Consider the following 24,660-nt stretch of genomic DNA (forward strand, 5'->3'; position numbering starts at 1 on the left):
CTCACAAAATACTTTCTTCTCAGTACTCTACGCAATTCATCCTCCTTTAAACTCCTATAGAATTACGCGCTCACCTTGGTAGGGTTCTATTTCAATTTATGTTGCTAATAATGTTGGTGATTTATTCACTCTGCCGCCTTCAGAGCACTTTGAAAGGATGAGTTAGGAAATCTGAAATACTACCAGTAAAATTATATGAAAGAAAAATTAAATCTGTAATTTTATGTTCCACAGTTATTCCTTGTAGACTAAGAGATGGATGAAAATGATGAAACAATTGGTGGAATGAGAATGTGGAATTTCAACAGAACCCAGAGAAAACCTATGGATACGATGTTTGTTCACCTCAAACTCACATGGCTTAGAATTGAACCGGGACCTCCTCATATGAAAAGTGACCGCTCTATTACTGCGTAATTGTGTTCAAAACACTTTATTTGTTGGCTCACATGTAAGTTTCTAAAGTCTTCGATCCTTCAATTTCAACTCACATTCTTTACAGCTCACATCAACGCCCCAGTTCAAAAATGTTCTGTAGATCAATAATAAACACAACATGCATCATCTCTTTTCTATATAACTTTCACCCATTATTCTTAATAAGCCAATAGCATTTCAATACGCTAATAGCCATTAGTCTTACCCTTCTTAAACTATAAAATTTATTTAGAACAAAACTGTCTGTCATGCTGAAATTGATCCACTCGTTCAAGTTCACGAACGGAAGTATGAGATAAGTACACACTTTTGCAGTGACACTGAAAATAGAGAACTTTCACCTTTTTTCAGAAGCTCTATAGTACTCTTACATCTAAGTAGAATTCAACAAATGAAGGCATGTGTCTTTCTCCCTTAAGAATACTTCCTTGCATTTTCCCTCTTCCTTTTTAAATCTAGCTGTACGTTTCAATCTTTTCGAAATGCACATGTATATCATCATCATCATCATCATCATCATAAGTATTCTGCCCTTACTGGTCACTTACAGCAGCTGAGAAGCTTCCATGCTCCACAATCCTCCGCTAACCTCTTCGTCTTCACGTATGATCTTTCTGTTTTTATATCATCCATTAATTGTAGTCTCCTTCGCCCTCTGCCTCTCTTTCCCGCCACCATGACGTCCCTCATGATACAATTTCTTCTTAGGCAATGTCCCAACCAGTTTTTCTTCTTCTTCTTAACAATATCTAAAAGTGTTCTTTCCTCCCCCACCATTTCAAACACCCACTCATTCGTTTTCCGCTCGACCCAACTAATTCTTTCCATCCTTCTCTACCCCCACATTTCGAATGTTTCCAGTCGTTTTTCATCACTTTACGTAATGTCCACGTTTCCGTATAACAAGATACTTTCAAAGATGCAATAAACATTTTAAAAATGATTTTGCAAGGGGTATCTTGTAATTTTATACATTGCAGAAATACGGCAATAAAGTGAACCAGCTGGCTTCCTTCATTATCTAAATAATCTGTGAAAATAGTTGTGGGACTGAAACTTTTCAACTGCAAGGCTAATAGTGTATTATTAAGAAAGGATGTTTCTAATATGAATAAATTCCTGCATAACTCAAATGATCACTACACACACTACGTCGAAAATGAACTTAGTTACTAATGAAACGCACTGGCGCAAACCCCGGAGAATGAGGGGGACATGTCCCCTCCAATGTTGGAACTGGGCGACTTTCCCCCCAATAATCCGATTTGAAATGTGTTTTTTGGGGAGAAATCTGATGATTTGTGTCCGATATCCACAAAGGAAAGTGAAATGAAATTGATGTCCCCCAGAATAAGCCTCAAATCTGCCCGCCTCCCAATATTGAAGAGAACTCTGCTCCCCTGATCATCCACAGCATTGTTTTTCAACTTCATAAATAAATCGCTTAAAAAAAAAAAAAAAAAAAAAAAAAGATTATGATAACGGTGTTACCCGTCGTCCCCAATGTTGAAGGCAGATTTGCGCCGCTGATGAAACGTCTTTAACCTTTTCAGGACCTATAGGGATTTCAAGAAAATCGTAGACCTTTACTTTGGCGACCTAGTACCCTTTCTAATTGTCACAGGGACATGATGTATACCTCGTTGTAAAGCTTATGGAATATAGATTCCAACGAGCTAACTTTTGTCCCCCCCCCCCCGTGCCAAAACCATAGAAGAAGAAAAAAAATGAGAAATCTCTTGTTTTTGAAAATTTGTGAGAGGTTGCACAACACTGTTACTTGTCGCACGCAGGAGAAAATATTTTCATGTGTACGCCAGACATTGGGTACAATCATGTAAAAAAAAAATAAGAGTGGAAGTTCAATATCAAGTGAGAAAAAACTTCCGAACGTGTTTCCTATTTGAATCAACCTGTACAAATTTTTCGAAATATTTTGACCTACCCTGACGTTGGCAGCCCTAGCGATGCCCTTAATTGTCACAGAGATACAAGCTATACCTTGTTGAAAAACTTATGGGGCGCAGATTCCAACGAGGTAATTTTTGTATCTTCTGTGCGTACAACAAATAACAGTGTTGCCAGAGGTCCACAAAGTTCAAAAAGTATATTTTTTCCGACTTTTTTGACCTTCTTCTTTTACTGAATGGACACGGGAGGCACAAAAGTTACCCTCCTGGGATTTGTGTCACACAAGCTTTTTAACGAGGTATTGTTCATGTCTCTGTGACAATCACAGGCGTCGCTAAGGCTGCCAACGTTACGGTAGGGGACAATATATATAGGATGTTTCTCGTAGGTACGATGTTCCGAATTTTTTTTATACCTTGTTATTTGTATCTTCGCCTTTCATTTTCTTAATATGGTCGTTCCGAATGTCTGGCGTACATGTCACATTATTTTTTTTTCGGCGTACGGCAAATAACAGTGTTGCCAGCGTCCTACAATTTTAAGTATTTTTTTAAAATATAAAAACACACTGAAAAAAGGTAAATTCAATATCACTCCCATTCACTCCTCACAAGCCCAATGGCCATACACAAATTATCACTAGTTAGTGTGTTCACTTATCTTTATTGATACCACTTTCTATGCTTGTACCTCCTTTGGGAGGAAAGTTTCCGCCCCCAAATATTGAGGGAGAGGGAGAACTAAAAACACTCAACTTTCCCCCATACCCCTTCCGCTGCGGAACCGCGATTAGGGATGGGCACGAGTCTAGCTAAAATTCGACTCGACTCGAAACTCAAAGCAAATTCGAGTCGAGTCAAAGGTAATTTTCTCGAGTCGAGTTCCGAGCCGAGTCAGTTTTGAAGTCGGGCTTGAAAAATGGCTCGCGCGTTTTAACTCGTTTTGAAATCATTGCCTGATTAGACTGGAAAGCGAAAGCTATGAGAAATGTAAGCAGTAATGTGGAATATTTTTAGTGTTGCTCACGAGGTGAGATTGCTCGCATCTCGCCTTGTCTCGATTAACAAGACGACAATGGATTTTTATAACGAGACAGCCTCAAATGTCATGAGCACTAACATAAGTATATACTGTAGTTCTCACCACCAATAATCTTATAGTAGTAGTAGTATCATTGATAATAATTATATTGTCTATGTAGGATACTTGAAGAAAGTACTTGAAACTACACACAGCATTAGGCTCGATTTGGCTCGACTCGACTCGAAACAAATTAGAGTCGAATTGGAGGAAAATTTTCGAACCGTTTTAGTAAAAACTCGCTCGTGCCCATCCCTACCCCGCGATATGGATGAAATGCACACCATTGGAAAGTTTCATCCTTCCTGAAGAGATAGACATAATCATCTCACTACGTTCATTAGGTGCCGAGCTACAGAGGTTTAAACTGCTGGCTCAGCCCTTGAGCAGTTGGTTCTGAAAATAACAGACATCTCCATACTACGGACATATCTTCTTATTCAAGCAAAATACATCATATATTATTACGAGACAGAATCATATCTCTTACGGATACTCTCACGTACATACACGAACAGTCTTTCTTTCCACCTTACGTTTTGGTAACTTCTTAACAAATAGGATTTATTTTCAGGATAGGACAGATAGAAAAGTTGTGTGTTTAGCACAGAAAATACTTTCTGTAATTTGAAAATAAATTGCGTCTCAGTAGGAAGAACATTGCTCTTCAAAATATATTGTTATAAATCAGTAATCTGGAGAACCACCATATAGAACAGTTATCAGATGAACTTGTAATTACTCTCTTCTTTGTCCACAATAAATTATTTTCTGGTCGGAACCCTACAAAAGCTTCAATACGAAAAAGCAATTGTGTAGCTAAGAATCATATGTGGAACTACTTTTATTCCCTAACAAATTCACTCCTCTTTACTTTGATGCATACATCTTTCTCCGTAATTTCAAAAATGTATGGACAAACATCCTACACACTCACATAGTTCACACATATTTAAACACCTCCTAGTGAAATATTTTACCCTCGATACCTAGTAATTCGAGCTCTCAGTATAGTATTTCGATATTAGTCTATATTTACATTTGTAACTAAACTGCATACAATCACCGCATGAGCTGTTCGTAATTTAAACATGTGCAACCTCTCTGTAACGAACAAATAATTATTCATCATCGGAGTCCGTTATTGAGAGGTTTCACTGTACTATGTCTATGTCGTAAAGTTACAACATTTTATCAAGAATTTATGCTACCAGCTTTCACTGTAGTGTATTTCACATGCTTCAGATTAACCAGAGATAAATTTAAGCTTTATTAACATGTTCGCGTCAGTCTCACTGCTGCTCCTTTCGTCAGCTAGGTTAAGTTGGTTCCCCATCCTCGTAACTCCAACTTGGGAATATAAACAGCTCTCTGAACTCCTGCCAGGCAGTTATTTTAGACATCCGAAATGCTGCGGCAGAGTTCAGACAACTGACTTCACAACTTCAAGGTACTTTTCTACGTCACAAAAATCGGATCATTATTACACCGGCTACAAGTGGGCGAAAAGAAAGATAACTGTCCCTCTCATTTATTATTACTACTGAATGGTACTCAAAACTGCCGTTCCATATGTTTTCAATTGTTAAAGCTATGTACAGTAACGGACAGAAAATGCTAAAAATAAGTAAATAAATATTTTAAAATATTAAGAGCACAGGCGGAACTAGAGGGGGTCCAGGGAGGGCAGTCCCCCCAAGAAGCAAAGATGGCCCTCCCCAGAATTTTTCTACTGGACGAAAATAATGTTACACGCATAACAATTTTAGTAATGCTTAAATTCGACAAATTAAATAATGTGTATACTAGTCTGCCCATCTATTTTTTTTTTAATATGGTCTGGTGCCTGGATGTAGTAAAATCCCTGGACCAATGTGATAATGGGCAGTATAGAGATCTCTCAACTTGCGCTATATACATTCTTTTTATTTGATAGCTTCATTAATGTAAATTATTTTTGTACTGTTTCAAGTAATTAACATTATTGACGTAGTAGGTTTTTCTTGTTCATAAATGTGTGTCAAATCAGTCTTATTGTTATTGTACTTATAGGATAGTAATGTTTGAATAGTTAAGATTCTGGGAGCAAATTTTTAAGGTATACTAAAAAACAACAGAAAGGAAAGAAAGAAGCCGAATTCTTGAATTGGTAAACTCAAGTGCTTGTTGGCTTCTACATACATGCATATAACAACCATTCAAAAGTCACTATTTAATATCGTTGGCTGCTTTTCTTTATTATTATTATTTATGAACTGATTTTTGTGGTTAGATTCTTAAGGTATAAACTGTAACCAGGCGCGCACCCAGAATGTCGAAAGTTTGGAGGATGTCGAAAGTTTGGAGAGGGTACAATATTGCAAGACACAGACACACCTTTTTTCTGCACCCGAGTAAACGATAAATAATTTCCAATAGCGGAAGTCGTGCATCCCAGAAACTCTTTTTATATTTTGCTTTTGAAAGGTGAGTATATTTGTGCTATGCTAAAGAAAAAAAATAAGTTCCTGATAACCTGAAATTTTAATTTAAAACTGTAAAAGTTACATGAGTATTGGAGCAATAACAAGAGCCAGAGCAATTTTAACTGAGCAAGTCATGTCGTCTCTTGGTACAGGGGGGGGTGGGGGGTGGGATGTACCAGTGAAATAGCATACAATAACAGGGTGTCTACTAAAATTCCAAAATGAAATTTCGTGACTTTTTTATGACCTTTTCTTTACCAAACCATAAAATTTCGTAACATTCTCAAGAGGGAATTTGGGTACGAATTAGGCCGAATTTACATGCATGCGATGGAAGCATGCTTTGCTAACGATTTGGTAGCGTCTAAAGCCGACTATAGACAATTTTGGTGGTGAATTTTGATGTTTTATTGAATAAAATTTTCCAGTCTGTACTTATATTAGTACAGATAACAAAAAATCGTGACCCAAAAACTAAATTTCGTGACTTTTTCTTGACTTTCATGACCGTTTTCTGATTTCATGACTCTTTCGTGACATTCGTGACCAATAGACACCCTGAATGAGTATGGAACTAGGTATATTGGTTTAAAAAAAATACAAATTCAGAAGTTTTCGAGCTACATCAAATAGCTATGATCAGTATTGTCCCTTGGTACGTGGATCGCCCTATTTACAAATGAAAGTAAATTTAACGAAAGGAGTGTATAATAAATTAATCAGAATGCAGAAGCAATCCATAGGTATCTTAATTATGCTGGAGCATTTACTTGTTACTTCCTGGAGCATTTATTTGTGTATAAAAAATGATTATTTCTTTGTTCGCAAAGGGTTGTGTAATTGAGCCGGAACACTAGTAAATGACAACGATTTATTGTAAAACTTAAAATGAAAAGATTTTACACTTTAATAAAAGAAATACTGACCAAAGCTTTAAACTCACTATATCTTAAATTATAAGAAGTTATGTAACGGTTTCGGATTTTTAACATATCCTTCCTCATCAGACACTATAGAACATAAATGAAAATACAATAAAATAAAGTGAGTTTGAAGCTTTGGTCAGTGTTTCTTTTGTTAAAATAATCAATCCAAAGCCATGGATAATCTTGCTATTTTACATTTTAAATACAGAAATGAATAAATATTAGCCTATGGCTCATATTTTTAAAAAGTTATAATTTTAAATTATGTAATTGCTGGTATATTTATTTGTATTTCTATTAAATGTAAGGGTAACTGACTTTCGCTCAGAATTGCACGAGTAAAACAGTAATAAAAAAATAATAAGTTTTCATAATTAGAGTAGATTTTAGGTAGTTATTTAGTAGAACAGAATACAGGAAATATACAATTTTAAGCAAATTTCTAATGTAATAGATTTTCACTGAATTATTACATGATAGTGTCATGTTAGGAGAACTTGAAAAGATGATAATGAGTGCGGCCTAAGGGGGACTCGGAAGGAAATATAAAAATATTATAACAAGGTCTTCTAAAAGATTCTTCCAACTATCAGAACTAAGGGGCCATGGTCCCTCCCAGAAAAATATCTAGTTACGCCAATGCTCAAGAGACGAGAAAGGGGACACTACTCTGCACGATTTTACAGTACAGTCTGATTGAAGCAACGAAGCGTACTGAAATTATTACATTAATGGCAGCACAATTAATAATACTTCGATATTATTAATATTTTGTTAGCTTGGTTGGCTGAAGTAAACCGCCCCCTCCATCATCAAAGGCATGCAAGACGTGGACTTAACAGCTGAACATGGAATCTGAGTATGTATTCATCGGAAATCGAACCTCAGACCACAGTTACAGAAATCAGAAGCCTTATATTAGTTATTGTACAATTACATTTAACAGAAAACTGCCTATGATACTTTTTTTTAAATGCAACTTTTAATGGCCTATTGTGGTATAGCTTCTGCACATTTTTTTTTTCCCAGTGTGATTTATTGTAATGTATGCAACATTTTGAATTGACGTATTTTACATTTTTATGAAGCAGGTTTATGAAGTAACATGAAGCAAGAACAAGGTCTGAACCTGCAAACCTGTCAAAACTAAGTGATCTAACCACAAGACAGAGATCTCACGCAACATTTTCATAGGTTAACTTACCTATGAGACGTAACAAAATGTGTTTAATCAGAAGAAACTTTAATAATCATACCGCGATTTCTTGTTTCATACAGAAAACGAACAATATTCACAACCGGAATACATATTTTGTTAGGGATTATGAAAGAAGTCCTCAAGCACTATTCGAAGTATTTATTTCTTATGGTTTATTTATGTTTTGAACACCGTACACACATGTAAATATTAAAATATTCAACTGCGTCTACATGTTTTTTTTTCTTCTTTAATGGAAAGTAAAATCAGAGAGTGCGTTACAACTGATGAACACAAACTGTCTGGTCAACTAAAAAAACAAGAAGCGTAATTCACCAGAGGAGGACATAGATATTTGAACTTCCACAAACAACTTGAACTTTTAGTTGTCACAAACGTTCTTTCATTAATTGCTTTTCCTTTTATTTATTTTCTCACTTTTCAGGTGTCATCTATTCGAAAATCAATTCATTAGGGTTTAAGATTCTTTTCAGCGTCGATGTACGATGCATGGAATCCAAACCTCATGCACTCTCCCTACCAGGTATTCTATACCATAAACATGAAAGTTAATTTTGGCCATAGGACAGTTTAAAAGTAACTGTCAACTCAGCTTCGTACATATATATATCGTTAAATTTGAATACAGCATGTTGGTGTTGGCTTCTTATTGTTAAGATTTAAGACGGTTAACATTAGTGGCGTACGGTAGGAAGGGGGGGGGTGAGGTTTTAAATCTCCCTCGACGAATATATTTTGCAAAAATAAACATTTATCATATTAAAATATGTATACAAACACCTGAAATTGTATGAATTTGGGAGCTTGAGCCCCTCCCCCTTCGATAAGTCATGCGTAAGCCATGGTTAACATTACACTCAACAGTAGTGCCGCTGCCGAACATGTTTAACAATATTTATATTAAGAAAAAGTCGTTATAGGAATACTCATCATAACTATAATACGATTTCACATGAAAATATGCAAAATTCCTTCGGATCTAGTCGGGAATCTAAGTAAGTCATCTGGAACTTCAACAATAAATGTGTTTCATTGTGAAAATATAAAATTAACTTTTAGGTCAAAAGATTACACAAAATTATTGAGAAAGTAGTTATTATCACAATTAAATGGCCATATATTCATTACATAATCTTTCGAATTCACAGCTTTTGACTGCAAAACTAAAGGTGTAAATGAATAAATAGAGCGCGCTACTCATTTTGATACGTCGCAACTCAAGCTTCACATTATAACTGTTCAGTTAGCACTTTCTACACTACGACCATACTCATTAATAACTGTGAATCAACAGCTTCACCAAGTTACATGAAGGGATATTACGTTATTGAAAAGTCTTCTCAGTTTCGTACACGCGTTACGATATAACGCAATATAACCACTACAGTGTGTTTACAAAAATTGAATTTAAACATATTATATTAGATTCAAAGATTATATAACTTTGCACAAATAAATACGTTTGTTCTCATACCTAAAAATAACAATGCAGAGAACACGATTACATTTATCTATTGAACACTGAAACTAACATCTAATGATCACGGTAGTTACATTCACGAACACATTTATAAGGAAAAAAAAAGTTATGTTAATCATAAAACGCACTGCTTTAAATTAACATTAATGCTGTCCGCCCAGTACTCGGAACAAATTCTTCTAATCTGGTAAATTCCTATGCTGCGACAGTAAATGTGCAAGACAAAGTAGTTTTCTGTTTTCAGTTCTTTTTAATTTCTTTCTTTTCTTGTTCGAAACAGCAGGTTTTTTGCTAAATATTACCTCAAATTGCAAGCTTCGTAATTAATTTGTGGTAAGATCCAGATATTGCTTAGTTGGTCGGAATTCAGCGCTTCTTTCCAGCACCAAGGCTATATGAGACGTAAGTCTACAGTGAAAGTTAAGTGCCCAAATTTCAATGCTCACTCACTGGAAATCGAACCGGAATCTCATGCATCAAAAGCACGCGCAAGATCTAGATATTGGATAGTCATTTTGACTTATGTATCATAAATATTTTTGGTCCTTCCAGAGATTCCGCCAGACCCCCCCAGGTGTCACCCCCTAAACTTCCTGTAACACCCCTCCAAACTTCTGCTTTCATCCGAGCCTAAACAGGGAATTTCTCACGTATTTCATATTTTGTGCGAAGAAATTCAATTTGAATATAGAACTCTCAAACGATTAAAAGAACTTTCTTCAACGAAAAAATGAAATCTTTAAGTTTTACGTCCCACGGTTATGCCGGTTAGGCTAAAGGAGACGGTGATTATGAGAGATGAGTGAAATGGTGGAATGAAGAAAGTGGGAGGAAACGGGAGAACCCCGAGAAAACCCACGAGCACGGTGTTTGTCCACCACAAAGTTCACTTGGCGGGGGCTGGGATCGAACCCGGGACCCCAAGCACCAGAGGTGAACGCTCTACCACTGAGCCACCGCGCCCCCCAACTTTCTTCAACGAATTTCTTATTGAAACTTTCCTGTGAAGAAAATAAATACGTTATGTTTTCTAATTTATCAGGTCTGGCAACAAAACTGCTTCTTCCAATCGGTACCACTTCAGTGGAGAGAGAATTTTCAAGAGTTTTAACTTTGGAATAGTGCCGGCTCACTCCAGAACGCGTTAATGATTTGATGGTGACCTTGAAGAGACATTGTTTACCTGATATTTCAAGTGAAAATAAAAGTGTTGAGGCTGATTTTGAAAATTTTGTAAGTTGTGCATACGAGGAGTGGTTGAGAAGTCCTATACAAGTGGCATGGTTTCAGTTGCGCCACGGGTGAATCAAAGTAAATGAATATGAATTTCAAAGAACATTAAGGAACTTGAAACAGTAATTTTCAATTTTTTTAAAGACTGCGCCGCGGTTTTCAAGCATGCTTGTAAATATATTTCCAATATTTGTTTTTTCATTAGGAACACAAGAAGCATTTAATATGACTATTAAACGAACCCGCATAGGAATAAAGTGGTGTTACAATGTGTGAAAATGTGAAGAAGCCTAAGGACAGTTCAGGAGAGTTTGTCAAATTATGCATAATCATCAAGACTATTAATACATTCGTGGATAGGAGTTCTTTTGTGGCTAAGCGGTTAGCGTACTTGACTTTGGCGTGGGAGACTCAGGTTCGATTCCCGGCCGGAGCTCATGTACTTCGAATTCCACGTTAATCAGTATGTCCCGGCTCTTATAGCCTCGCTACTGAAAGAGACGTTAAACTCAAAATCAACTCAACTCATTCGTGGATACATGAGTCACATTGATAAAAACGAAATTACATTTAAATTGGCTATAAATTTTAACGAATTAAGATACCCCTACAATAGTACGATAAATGTGCAATAACTGCAATTAGCAATAAATGTTCTAGTATATCATGTTGTTTTAGCACTTCAGATATCAGATTGAGTTCATCTAACCAAACCTAACCACTGACTGATCTCAGTTGTGAAAATGAAGATTTTTCATTTTAGGCAGGGCAGGGCATTCTCTTGACAAGAGAAATGATAAAATTAAGAAACATCCGACGTTTATTTCCCCATGCATAAATTAATCACGAAAATTACGACGGATTTTAGTTCAACATCAGGCAAGTGAATTAGATCGTTAACATTATAATTTACCTTGATTGTAATTGGTATTCAAGCAAAATAGAACGAAAAGGCCAATTAAATATGTTCTACTTTGTTGAAGTTAGGGTTGCAGTGGAAAGGTGTCATTTTTCTTGTTACTGCAGAATTTTAGGATAATACGAGAAAGGTAAAAGTAATAATAGCTATAAGTTTTCTGAAAATCAAGCACCCACACCCCTCTTAAATTTTTGAACACGCCCGCGATTTTAAAATCCTGGCGGAAACCCTGCTTAACCCCCTACAATTTTACACTTTGTATCTGCATAATTATATTGTGTGACATATTTATCTTGTGCAAAATAAAATAAAATAAAATAAAAAATAAAAATAAAAAAGTGAATTTTGTTTCACTGTGTAACTACGATAGACTTCCGAACTTTCATTAAAATACACATGCTGAGCAAAGCACAGTTTTCTTATAAAGTAATAAAAGTGACAGTTTCGGATATCTAACATATCCTTCTTCAGGCACTATCAGACGCAGATTTTCGATAGCGTCTGAAGAAGGATATGTTAGATATCCGAAACTGTCACATTTATTATTTTATAATAAAACGGTGCTTTGCTCAGCATTTGTACTTTAATGTAAGCTACTGAATATAGCAAAGCTAGTATTAATCAGTTAGGCTTCCGAACTATATGAATTCAATACTCAAACCTGTAGTAGTACATCTATAACTACTAGTTGCACTAGTTGCAATAGAATAACAAGGTCAAAGATAGAAGCTGTTCCTCGGATGCTGAATTCCTATCCAAACGCCATTATTCGCTATCCCTTACTGTTTTTGTTCTATGGCGATCAAGGTTGAAACCAAAAATAGTTAATCTGAAACACTTCCGGTTTGAATACAGGATTAAGGGAGAAGATGGAATTAAACGTGGGACGCTGAATCGATTAAAAAAAAAAAAAAAAAAAAAAAAAAAAAAAAGCTTCTCGGTATCTTTCATTCTATGAAAATCAGTATTGAAACCAAAAGTACTAATAAACTCAACAGAGCGTTGACGGTTGTGATGAATATATATATATATATAGGGTGGACCAAAAGTCACGAAGGAGTTTATAACTGTGAATAACTTTTTGTTTATTTATCATTAGTTTCAATTGATATTTCAGAACTGAAGACCAAGGATGAGAGTTTACACCTATGTCTGGAATATAATCTCAGGTAGGTGTCCGCCAGTATGGGTCTGTGTTACAGATACGGATATATATATATATATTGAGACGTTGTATCGACTGTAAAACCCGTTTGTCGCTATCTATTACCGTTTCTGTTCTATGGCGATAAAAGTTCAAAGAGGGCAATGGTTAATTTGAAATGTTTCTGGTTTAAATACAAGGTTAACAAGAAAGATGGAATCTATTCTTGGGGAGCTGAACCGTTTGCAAAAATCCTTCTCTCTTATCTCTCATAGCTTTTGTTCTATAAAAATCAGTATTGAAACCAGACGTAGTACTAAATTTCAACCACTTCCGGTTTTGGTTGCGGGTTGTGATATGTTCTCTTAAGACCCTGAATCAACTGCGACTGAAATCGTCTGTCACTACACACTACCGTTTTTGTTCTATGGCAATAAATGTTGGAACTGGAAATGGTTAATTTGTACATGGAGTTAATGAAGGCTGAATCGATTGCAAAAAAACACATCTCGATATCTCTTTCCGTTTTTGCTCTATGGAAATCAATATTGACACGAGAAGTAATAGTGAATTTGAACTACTTCTAGTTTTAGTAGGTGTTGTGGATAGTCATGATACGTTATCTTGGAACGCTCAATCATTTAATATATATATATATATTAAATGATATATATATATATTCTCGCTGTTACCGTTTTTGGTCTATGGTGATAAACGCTGAAACCGGAAATGACTAATTCGAACCGTTTTAGGTTTAAATAGATAGGTAACGAAAGAGATGGAACCTATTCTTGGGACGCTGAATCAAGTGCTAAAAACCCTTCTTGATATCTTTTACCGCCTTTGCTATAATACTGGTCGACGGACGGACAAAGCCGTTCTTTTAAGATTTACGAGGAAATCTTTAAACTCATTCCACAATGCGACAAGCGCCTCAACCGATATAGTGACTATATCGAAAAATAATCTAATGTATGTACTACCTGTTGCCTGTATTGGTTGTATGACATTATACCGTATATATATATATATATATATATATATATATATATATATATATATATATATATATATATATATATATATATATAAGTTTCACTGCAGGCTTTGAGGCCTGGATTGGAATCCAACTCAAAAAGAGGCCTGGATTGCCTTTACTGTGGTCATCAAAACGTTTTGGAAAACCGAAAAGACCCCCAGTACAAGGAAATATGATGGAAATCAAACTTGACACACAAAATGTCCTACCATTATACAACCCAGCAGCAATACGTAAATTTATCAACATAAACCAAGCAAACGTGAATTGTATGTATCTGCCATACATAAAATGAGATAGATAAGAGAAGTAATTAAAGAAAGGGAGTGGGCTACATATTATTGCTGTTAAGGACAAATATGCATTAGGAGATAGTCTTATAGTAAATAAAAATATTTGATACTAACAGTAATAAAAATTACACCAACAGATTATAGAAATAAGGTTTAAGAGGAAGATTTTATACAATAGCATTAATAACTACACAAGCACCAACAGAAGAAAGGAATGAGAGGGAAAACGTGGATACTATGATAAATAAAAAGCAGCTACAGATGCCTACCCTGCAAACAGTGTTAACATAATCCTGGGAGGTTCTCACCAAAAGTAGGAAAAGAAAATGAAGAAAACTAAATGAAATTCTTCAGTTTGCCGTCCCTTGGGACACAAATGATTAAGGCAAGTGAATGATGATGGAAGAATTGGTAGAATGAAAATGTCGGAGGAAACGAGAATACCCCGAGAAAACCCATGGACATGATGTTCATCACAAACTTACTTTTCCAGGGATTGAACAAGGCCCCCCCCCCGCACCAGAAATAAGCGCTGTACCACTGAGCAACCGTGTTCTTCTAAGAAATAAAGAGAGTAGGACTATGGGAAAACAAAATTTACATCAGGTAAGCAATGATCAGTGGCGTGTTTAGGGGGGTGGCTATCGGGCACAAGCTCCACCAAATAAATTTGTTATATGCAAAACTTCATTAAAATTTGTCGCCACTCAAAAGGAAAAATATAAGTGCTTATTCACGTGTTGTGCATAGCCCCCCAAAAAGAAAATCCTGAATTACGCCATTGGCAATGATGAGAATCATGAGACCGCACTGGCAAAATTCATTAATTTGGACGTACGAAATACTTTCTACTCACTAAGAGAATATGTATAACAATTTGAAAATTAATAGATGGACAGACAGAAAATCAAATATTCGTAAATCAGATCATCTTGATAGAAGCGAGACATACCAGGAGTGCGGTAGATGTAAGAACGTACATGTAGGATCCAATATGAATTCAAGTACTTTCTAGGTATGATAAAAATATGAACTAGAATGAAAAGAAACACGAACAGAGCAGAAGAGAAGTATAAGTATCGAAGCGCTAAAAAGAACGAAAATAAACGAATATATTAATATCAAGTAGTATAAAATGTATTGAGTCATTTTTGTACGAGATGGTGTTAATGTCTCAAATCTCAGGGTAGAGAGTGGCAGCTAATGTCGTCGAATGTCATTTGACAGCTGACAGTTGAAGTTTGTAGATGTGCTATATATATATATATAAAGTATTGGAATTCTTATACTAAGACTTAAGATATTGCGCCGTGAAGTGAACTTTCTGTAAACAAGCGGGACAATTTACAACTTAGATAAAGGCGCAAATGCTGCTCAGACCTGTAAAGAAATTTGTGCTGTTTATGGGTAAAACAACCAAAAGATAGTTTAATCGCTTTCGTTCTGAAAATTTCAATGTCCAAGATGGAAGTGAGCGACTATTACAACAAGTAGATGATAGTCTTGCAGAAGTCAAGCAAGACTGGCATGTGAGCACCAATGATCTAAACATTAATCACTAGTGTTATACGATTTGAAGAAAAAGAAGCTCGAGGTTTGGTTGCCATGTGATTTGCCATACATATTTACTCGACGGAATTTCCATCTGCAAATCTCTACTGAAACAAAGTAACTTGATCTATTGCCGAAGCGGCTGGTCAAGAATAAGTGAAAAGAGGATACATAACGACAACAGTATGCGAAAAAGATAGTGTTCGAAGCGAGAACCTCCTGCAGTGTTCATTACAAGGCCCACACTGACATATACGAAGATTATGCTGTGCGTTTGATGGGACTGGAAGGACAACATGCATCACGGGCTGCTGCCACCTGGCAGAACGATTGACTCAAAACTGTAATGCCGAGAACACAGGTCTGCAAAAATAAAACAATGCTAAGCTGTTTCGGTTTAGTTAACTGATTCGTATGTGTTGGTGTGCGCTGAATCTAGGAATGACAACCGTTTTGTCCTGGGACGTCTGGGTTTCGAACAAACGGGTGGTCATTGTTGAACAAAAATATGAACATAAATATGCGATTTACAGAAACACCATTAACAGCGTAACACAAATTAATGTACAGAAACACGCACACACGTGAAGACAAAAAAGTAATACCACTCTTTATCAGATTGCTTGTGAAATCGTATTTTTTTTAAAGGTTAAACTTCGTTTGGAGCTGTCCTTTTGTAGATGGTTGCCGGACGATCCCTAAACAACATTCAGCAGTAGTCTGCCATCATCGTAATACTCCAATTCTCCTGATACCGTCGTTCCATTTCTTTGATATCTTGATGGAAACGCTCCCTCTGCTCTTCACTCACTGATCCCACATCAGGAAAGTAGCCAAGATGGGAGTTGAGAAAATGGACTTTTAAGCTCATGGAGCAACCAAGCTTTCGGAACGCGTACAACATTTTTTCCACCATTTCCTTGTACTGGGGGTCTTTTCGGTTTTCCAAAACGTTTTGATGACCACAGTAAAGGCAATCCAGGCCTCTTTTTGAGTTGGAGTTATTAAACTGATGAAGTCTTTGTCGGATATGAGTTTTCTAATATCAGGGCCAACAGAAACCAGCGTACTCGTAGTATTTGAGCAACAAACAATGTAGCCAGAACTACTTACCAACATTTCACAAATCTAAGATGTAGTCTTACTAAATTCGTTTTATGAACAGATTTTTTTTTTTTTTTTTTTTTTTGTTTTTGGTTTTACTTTGTAATCTCGTACTTTCATTCATGACACACTACGATATGTGTCAGTAATCCCCATCCAGACCAATATACATGTATTTTCATATTTCGGGGAGCACAAATACATTTAATCGTCCATGTTCATTTATATTTTCGTGTGATGCATTTGCAATTTAGCGATTTCAAGCTACCTGTTTGACCACGTTACATTTCTATTGTGCAAAAACTTGACGTCCCAGGAAGATATGGGAGTCATTTTCGACTTCGGTGCACCCAGAAGCGTAAAAATAAGCTAAACTTATGCAAACAGCTTTTTGCTTGCAGACTTGTGGAATTAGTTCAAGTGCACCCAGCAATTCAAAAGAAACGGGAGAAACTGATCATCAGAAGGCGTTCCTATATCACGCTGACATTCATTCTTCTTTCTTGTTGTGCCATTCTTCAAAAGTGACAGCACATCCACAAATGGATAAGGCATCCTATCGCAAACGTACATCTGAAGTTTCCTTGCTATTCAAACAGTTTATTACTCGTTTCTTGTTTTTTAGTGTTGCTTTTATGAAGCCCAACACATAATGTTGAAATCGATCAGTACGAATTTCATGATAAAGTGCAAAGCCGTTATGTCGTATTAGCAACAAAGAATTATTGTCTTCTCATATTGTTCAGAAGACCAAAGGACACTAAACATGCAATAACCTGATGGAAGTTTTTTACAATATAATATTATTTACGGTTTGCAACACTGTGACCTCGGCATTACTACTGTTTCATGTATTCGTCGCACTAATTGTATACACAGCACCTTGCTGCAATATATTATCACTATTGTGCCCCACTTTTGAATTGTCTTTACCGTTTTTAATAATCAACAGTGCGTCCTCGCAATATGCAATCTTGTATCTCGAGAAAACAATGCCGCAGTCGCGCAAATGGTATTGAGAAAACTTAATCACTTTGGTCCAACGAATCTACCCACAAGCTGTATAACACATTGTCTGGGACATCCTGTATATATATGAAGTCCCAAAAGAGGGACAATGATAGCAGGTTAAGGACAAAGAATGAAAAAAATGGAAATAACAGAGAAAGAACAGATACATATATATTAATATTAAAGTAAATAAATAACAAAATAGAATAGAATAATTTCAATATTTAGGAACTATAGTTAATAGCGCAAACAAGAAAAGAAAAGAAAAACAAACAACAGAATGTAATGGGAACTAAATAGTTATTATGAACTAAGAGAACTACTGTAATCCAAACCATTAACAAAACAAGCAAAACCACAATCTACAAAACACTTTTAAGGCCTATAGTGAAAGCTAGATCTTAACGAAAACAGATGACTAAAAACCTAAGAATATTTAAAAACAAGAATTTTAGAATACCACTCATTTTAGCTTTGGTCAGAATTCGTCTTTTATTGTATACAAGAATTTTAGGAATGATAAAAAAAAAAAAAAAAAAAAATATTGCGGTCTTGGCCAATAATTACTTTTTGGATCAGGTGCCATAAAATTTTTGAACGATCTATAAATCCAGTTTTCGTATTTTTTATGGAATAAGTACATCATACTGAGTTAAGTGATAGTTTGGGTTTAGCTACACTATATGTAGTTCTCCAGATATAAGGCGTACAAGAAAATTCTTATTTAAAATATACTGGATCTTTTGATCCAAAAATAGTACGGCAAATGTATAGACATACTGAAGGGAAGATATGAAGACTGAAAATAAACTAAGATGTAATATGTACTCAAACCAGGTACAATAATAATAATAATAAAAAAAAAAAAAAGGAAAGACTAAGATGGCAGGATATCTAGTCAGAATGAATGATACATTACCGTGTAAAAAGGTTATATTTAATAACAGGGTCTACAGAAGGCAGATAGGGACAGAAAGATTTAGATAAGGATGGGTTGACAATCTGCAAGGATATCGAAAGTTGAAAATAAAGAACTGAAAAGAGAAGGCGATAGGGGGATAAGAATAAAGGAAGATTGTTAAGGAGCTCCAGGTTCAGGAAGTTGTTGCACTGACAAATAAGTCAACCAGTGACGTATGCAGAATTTCGAGGGGAGAACGGTTCAAAAGATTCCAAGTTCGTATCATTTCAGGTGTTTGTAGATATATTTTAATATGGTACATGCTTATTTTTGCCTAATAAATTGCTCAAATATTTTGGGGGGGAGGGAAGCGCGGACCGAAAATTGCGTACGCCACTGAACTCTACCCATTAAAACCTGAAAAAGTACAAAAACAACTAATATAATAAACAATGAAACACACTTCACATCTGAATGAAAAATTTAGCTTTCTCTACAGACAGACAGGTAAGTTTCTTCAACCGTACATGTAAACACCATAATACGTATGCATGAGAAGTTAATGATTAAATACACATTCGTGCATTTATTTGCGCAATCAATTATGAAATGCTATGTACTTAAAATAAAAATAGTATAGTACTTTGCATGTAGAATAACCAATTATACCTGTACATTGGCATACAATGCAATATATAGCGCTATATACCATTTTATATAGCATTATCAGTATTAACATTAAAATAGCTTGAATATTAATCAAATATCGGGTCCCCTGGCAGCTTTCGGATTATATATATATATATATATATATATATATATATATATATATATATATATATAAAACGGTTATCAAACGATGTATCGCTATTGTCTTGATGAGAAGGCGCAGAAGTTCCGCGCCTACTAGCTGGCCCAGACACGTTGAGCGTTAACAACAACAATTTGATCTGTTAATTTTTGAGAAAAACTTATTTCACGTTTACTTATACATATCTCTTATTTCCGCTAGATCTCTTGAGACGCTCTCAATCGAACTGCTATTTAAGATTAAAATTTTTGCACTACGTTACTTGAATTCTAATTTCTTTGTAAAATAAATGAGTCTGGGTAACAAGTTAGGGAAGCAAAGAGTAATAAAATCTGAAAAATTATAACGTAAACTTGACGAACAGAACGAAATAGAGACATGATTGTGGGACAAATGCTTTATGTCCCAAATCGCAATCTTAGCTGGAACACTACGAATGAAGAAAGATACTTTACACCATTTATATATTAAAATGCTAGGTTTATAGGTTTGTCCTTTCGACAATGAGATTTCGAAAACCAAAAGTGCTAGAAACGTGCTGTTTATACTTGTCGATTCCAAATTTTGTGCAGACTGTCCAGTTCTCATTCAAATGTTCAAAAACTGTGGCATTATTGTTTTATTCAACATTTTAAGGGCGTTTTGAGCCCATAAGATTAACATTGTTGCAGGCCGAAACTACGTTATTACGCAACCAGTAGAGAAGTTACGTATGGAGGGTTGACGGACATTGCAGGCGCTTTGCTTAAATATAAATGGCAAAACCTATTGCATGCTGGCAACTTCAAAGGCCTCAAGAGACGCAATGAGGCGTACTCGGACGGACATGGATTTATTAGAAAAAATATTTCTACTTGATATCGTGTTACTTCTACAAATTTGTTACAGACTCATTCCAATATCTATACACAACAATCCATTTTCTTTGTGAGTCTCCTATCCTTTATTTGTGTGAGTAAGGAGACATGCAAAGTGGGAAGGAAATTCATGGTCACAACAGAACGATGCGCTGAGTAGACCGCGCAGGTTCAGCTAGTCTATATATTATAATGTTAAGTTTATAAGTTTGTGGCCAATTCCTTTTGACAATGAGATCTCGGAAACCATACGCTCTAGAAACGTGCTATTTTCACTGGTCTATTTCCAATTTTGTGTAGAACTGCCAGTTATCATTCATTTTTTTAATAAGTGCTATTATTGTTCTATTCAATATTTTATGGGTCGTTTTGAGCCAATAATATTAACATTGTCACTAGGGCAAAGCTAGGATTCATATACTTGTTAGCAACCAGTAGAGGAGTTACTTATGACGGGTTGACGGACATTACAGGCACTTTGCTTAAATCTGAATACCAAAACCTATTGCATGATGGCAACTTCAAAAACCTCAAGAGCCGCAATGAGGCGACCTCGGAGGAACTCCACTTCTATAGATTAAATTACTATGTTTATATGTTTGTCTATAGCAATTCACTTCCTTTGTGAGTCGTCCTATCCTTCACTTATGTGTGTAAATGGATATACACAGATACAGCGAGGAAATTGGAAGAGAGCTATAGTCATACCAGAATAATGCGGTAAGTAGACAAAAGTTGCGCTTATTTATTGTTTACATTTACTCTTTTTATTTTTCAATTTGCCCACAAACCATCCGAAACTCTATAGCATATTTATGCAATTATTCAAGAACTTCGTTATACAGACAAGTGACAGTGCAGACAGCGACATCTATTAGTATGACTACTCTTAGGATTAGCATGATAGAGGCTGGGATGTCTGCTTTTTATTATAAGGACGAATCCTGGAATCTGGAATACAGGAAGTCACAGTGAAAGGGAACTAGATTGAAAGTGCCCCTAAAGATAGAGGGTGTAAGCTTCTCGTTGATAAGAATGATTCTAAAACAACAAAGAGAGAATAATTAACGGGAAGAAACAGAAATAGATAAAAGAAACCGTTATGGAAAGTGAACATATATACAAATGGCACAAAAACTTCTGATGAAAAGTAACATATGGATGGATAGATTAAGGAATATCAAAATCCCGTTGAAAAATCATGAAACTTGTACTAAAGCTGCAGAGTAGAAAGTAACGCATGACTTTAACTTTAAACCTACTAATTCCACAATTAATGGCATGTCTTTCCATTAGAGTTGTAAACGTAAATAATGAACTTGATAATACTGTTGATGTTCTTTCCAATGATTTTTTTTTTTAATTCCCATTACAGAATACGATGAATACAACTTCTTTGCAGCCCTGAAGGTGAAAGTGTTTCCTCCTTTCTCGATATGTTAAAAAAAAAAAAAAAAAAAAATACTGCGAACTCTCTGCGAAAATTACGTAAGACATTTTCTGCACAAAGGCTTACGACATTTCAGTGCTATAGATACTAGCAAGGTTTTACACAAACAATTATTATTTTTTTTATACAGTTGTAAACTTGCTTCTCACACTTTAAAAAAATAAAAGAAAAAAGAAAAATAATAACAATTACCTAATTGATTTTTTTTTACGGTAATGGTTTAAGATTACACATCCATGTACTATATTCTGATTTTGAAGTTACCATAAGAGGCTACAGGAAGTATTGTGTAAACTTGGCGTTCTCAAACTGGTGCTAACGTGTACTATTGAAACTCATAATAATAACGAAATTTCTGCCTTCGTTTTGATGGCTGAGAAAGGCTGCTCTGAACACCAACCATCACCAAGTTACTGTTTTTAGGTAACATTTTATGTATTAAAAGCCCGTCATTGCGTTATCGCATAAAAGTATAAAGTTTAAAATATGAACGAAGGATATGACTAATGAAAGGGATGTATTTTCTACTGAGGTCGGCGCATTAACTGTATTTAAAAGCGGCTACTTTTTACATATGAGGACTGATAATCATGTCGAGAATACGTATTTTATTGTCCAGTTGAGGATCGTGTTAACGTTTACATTTTATTACAGTCATCACAAGTTATTTTAAAAACTGAATATAGTTAGGCTGATCAATTTCGAATGGAAATCAGTGTCAAAGCTTTATTTATTTATTTTTGTATTGTTAACTCATGGAAGAAGTACTTATTTAACGAACTTCCAGTTAAAGCATTTGAGACCAATTTACCCTAGAATCTTTAACGATCAACAATATGAAAGGAATTAGTAGAATGTTGGTTAAGGTTGTTATTTGAATGTACCATCCCAACGTTCGCCTGGTGGAACTGAAGAAAATCAAGTTATCTTCGGCTACAAGATTCAAAACTTCCAAACTGCGTACGGATCCGAGACTGAATGCCCATCAGATTACATTTGTTGAGATTTTATTAAATTTTCAGACTGCTCACCATCTTAGCCAGGATTATGAAAGATGCTTGTAAACTTGTAAGCTTAAGAGTATCTTGTGTGGATAATAGTTGAAAAATTCCAACCGGACACCAAAATCAATGATAACTTTTATTCTCAACGATACATGCATTTGTAGAAACACTGTTATCTTTTAACTTAATTTGTAGTACGCACAATAAACCTCAAATTGACCATTGAATTAAGTATTATTCCTACCTGAACCAGGTTGTTCGATATCTGCGTTACAGCGCTCTATTAAATATTCTGCTACCTCGTAATGACCATTTCTACAAGCCATGACTAACGGTGTAGCTCCATTTGTTTTTGCTGATACCAACATCTGAATCTCATCTTTTGGTCGATGGTCGAGAAAAACCTGGAAGAAAAATATATATTATATCTAATACAAAGCAAATGATGAATTAATACATTATATTACACAACTCACATTATTAGTAGTATAACACAACCAGCGAACGAGTGCGGGCGGCCGGTTTTGGAACTAAAATGCAAGCAGCAGTGTTTCTAACCGGACTACTTGTAATCAATCTATCACAGTTCTGTAATCAATCCATCACAGTTCTTTCTGTATTGTTCGTAATAAACCACTTCACGCATATGCTCAAGTCAGGGGCGGAGCGATCGGGGTCTTGAGTAAGAAAATTCTTTTGCATTGACATCATATTCGGATGTACTTCAAAAGTTGGTGAGAGAGAGAACTGATAATCTTTCACCGCCACACTCCTAACCGTCTCCCCAGGGGTCCTGAGTTCACCCCCTGATTGAGATGGAACATAAAGATAATTTTGTCTAATCTCTGCCATTATTTAGCATGGTTTAGTAATTTTTTAAAAAAAATATATTTCTGCCACATTTTGAAAACTTTCAAATAAAGTTTTCAAAATGTGGCAGAAATATCGTTTTTTTTTTAAAAAAAAAAAATACTAAACCATGCTAAATAATGACAGAGATTAGACAAAGTTATTTTTATGTACCATCTCAATCAGGGGTGGACCCAGGACCCCTGGTGAGATGGTTAGAAGTGTTGCATTGACGGCGGAGGGGGAGCGATTAAAATGGGGTGCCTAATAATTGAAGGTTCCTTATAATTCCAGTAAAATTCAGACAAAATCTCTGAATTACGTAAAAAAGAAAACATACAAAATACATTTTCAGGGTAACTCTTACAGCCATTACGTTATTCTAAGATTAATGTTACTTCTGAAATTGATTAGAGCAAATATGTATTTGAATAACAAAGCCACTTTCATAAGTTTTTCAAAGTATCAAGTTTGAAAAAACGAAGTTTGTCTTCCATTGTTATCTCATTGCTCAAACATACCGGTGATGAAGTAATTGGCTGGAAATCAATCGGCCGTTTCTTACATCAATTTATAAAGAAGATGAGTGCCAATGTTAGATATGTCAGTTCAGTATTTTAAAAAAAGCCACCCAATCTCTTGCATCCATGCGTAGCATTTTAATACTTACACTTGAAATAAAAATACAACTGAATAAAGACGATTGACTTTGGCTTTGAATTTCATATGTGAATAACAATATAGGACTTTTCAGATAGAGGACAGGGAGGAGCAGGTTTTATTAAACAAGACCGTACGTCTGATATGATTGAACTATAGGCAACTTGTGTTTACGGGCTAAACTCAGTCCTCTGAAGTCAATCGACAAATACCTTTAAGATGTTCAACAGAATAACGTATCAGCATTATTATATACTAGAGACACACACATAACACTAGGCTCCCAAGTTTCAAAATTATATTGTGTGTGAAAAC

General features: G+C 35.4%; 1 protein-coding gene across 1 annotated transcript in view; it reads right to left on the reverse strand.

The window, feature by feature from the left end:
- The window catches only part of LOC145666635 (protein fem-1 homolog CG6966), a 142,852-nt gene that overhangs the window by 40,946 nt on the left and 77,246 nt on the right, over nucleotides 1-24,660 (reverse strand). Inside the window, exon 2 of the mRNA XM_081734083.1 lies at nucleotides 23,081-23,240. Within this exon, the coding sequence (XP_081590209.1) occupies nucleotides 23,081-23,240 (160 nt within the window). The remainder of the gene's footprint in view (nucleotides 1-23,080; nucleotides 23,241-24,660) is intronic.

The sequence above is a fragment of the Thermobia domestica genome, chromosome 12 (genome assembly GCF_964235325.1).
Source record: "Thermobia domestica chromosome 12, izTheDome1.hap1.1, whole genome shotgun sequence".
Lineage (NCBI taxonomy): Eukaryota > Metazoa > Arthropoda > Insecta > Zygentoma > Lepismatidae > Thermobia > Thermobia domestica.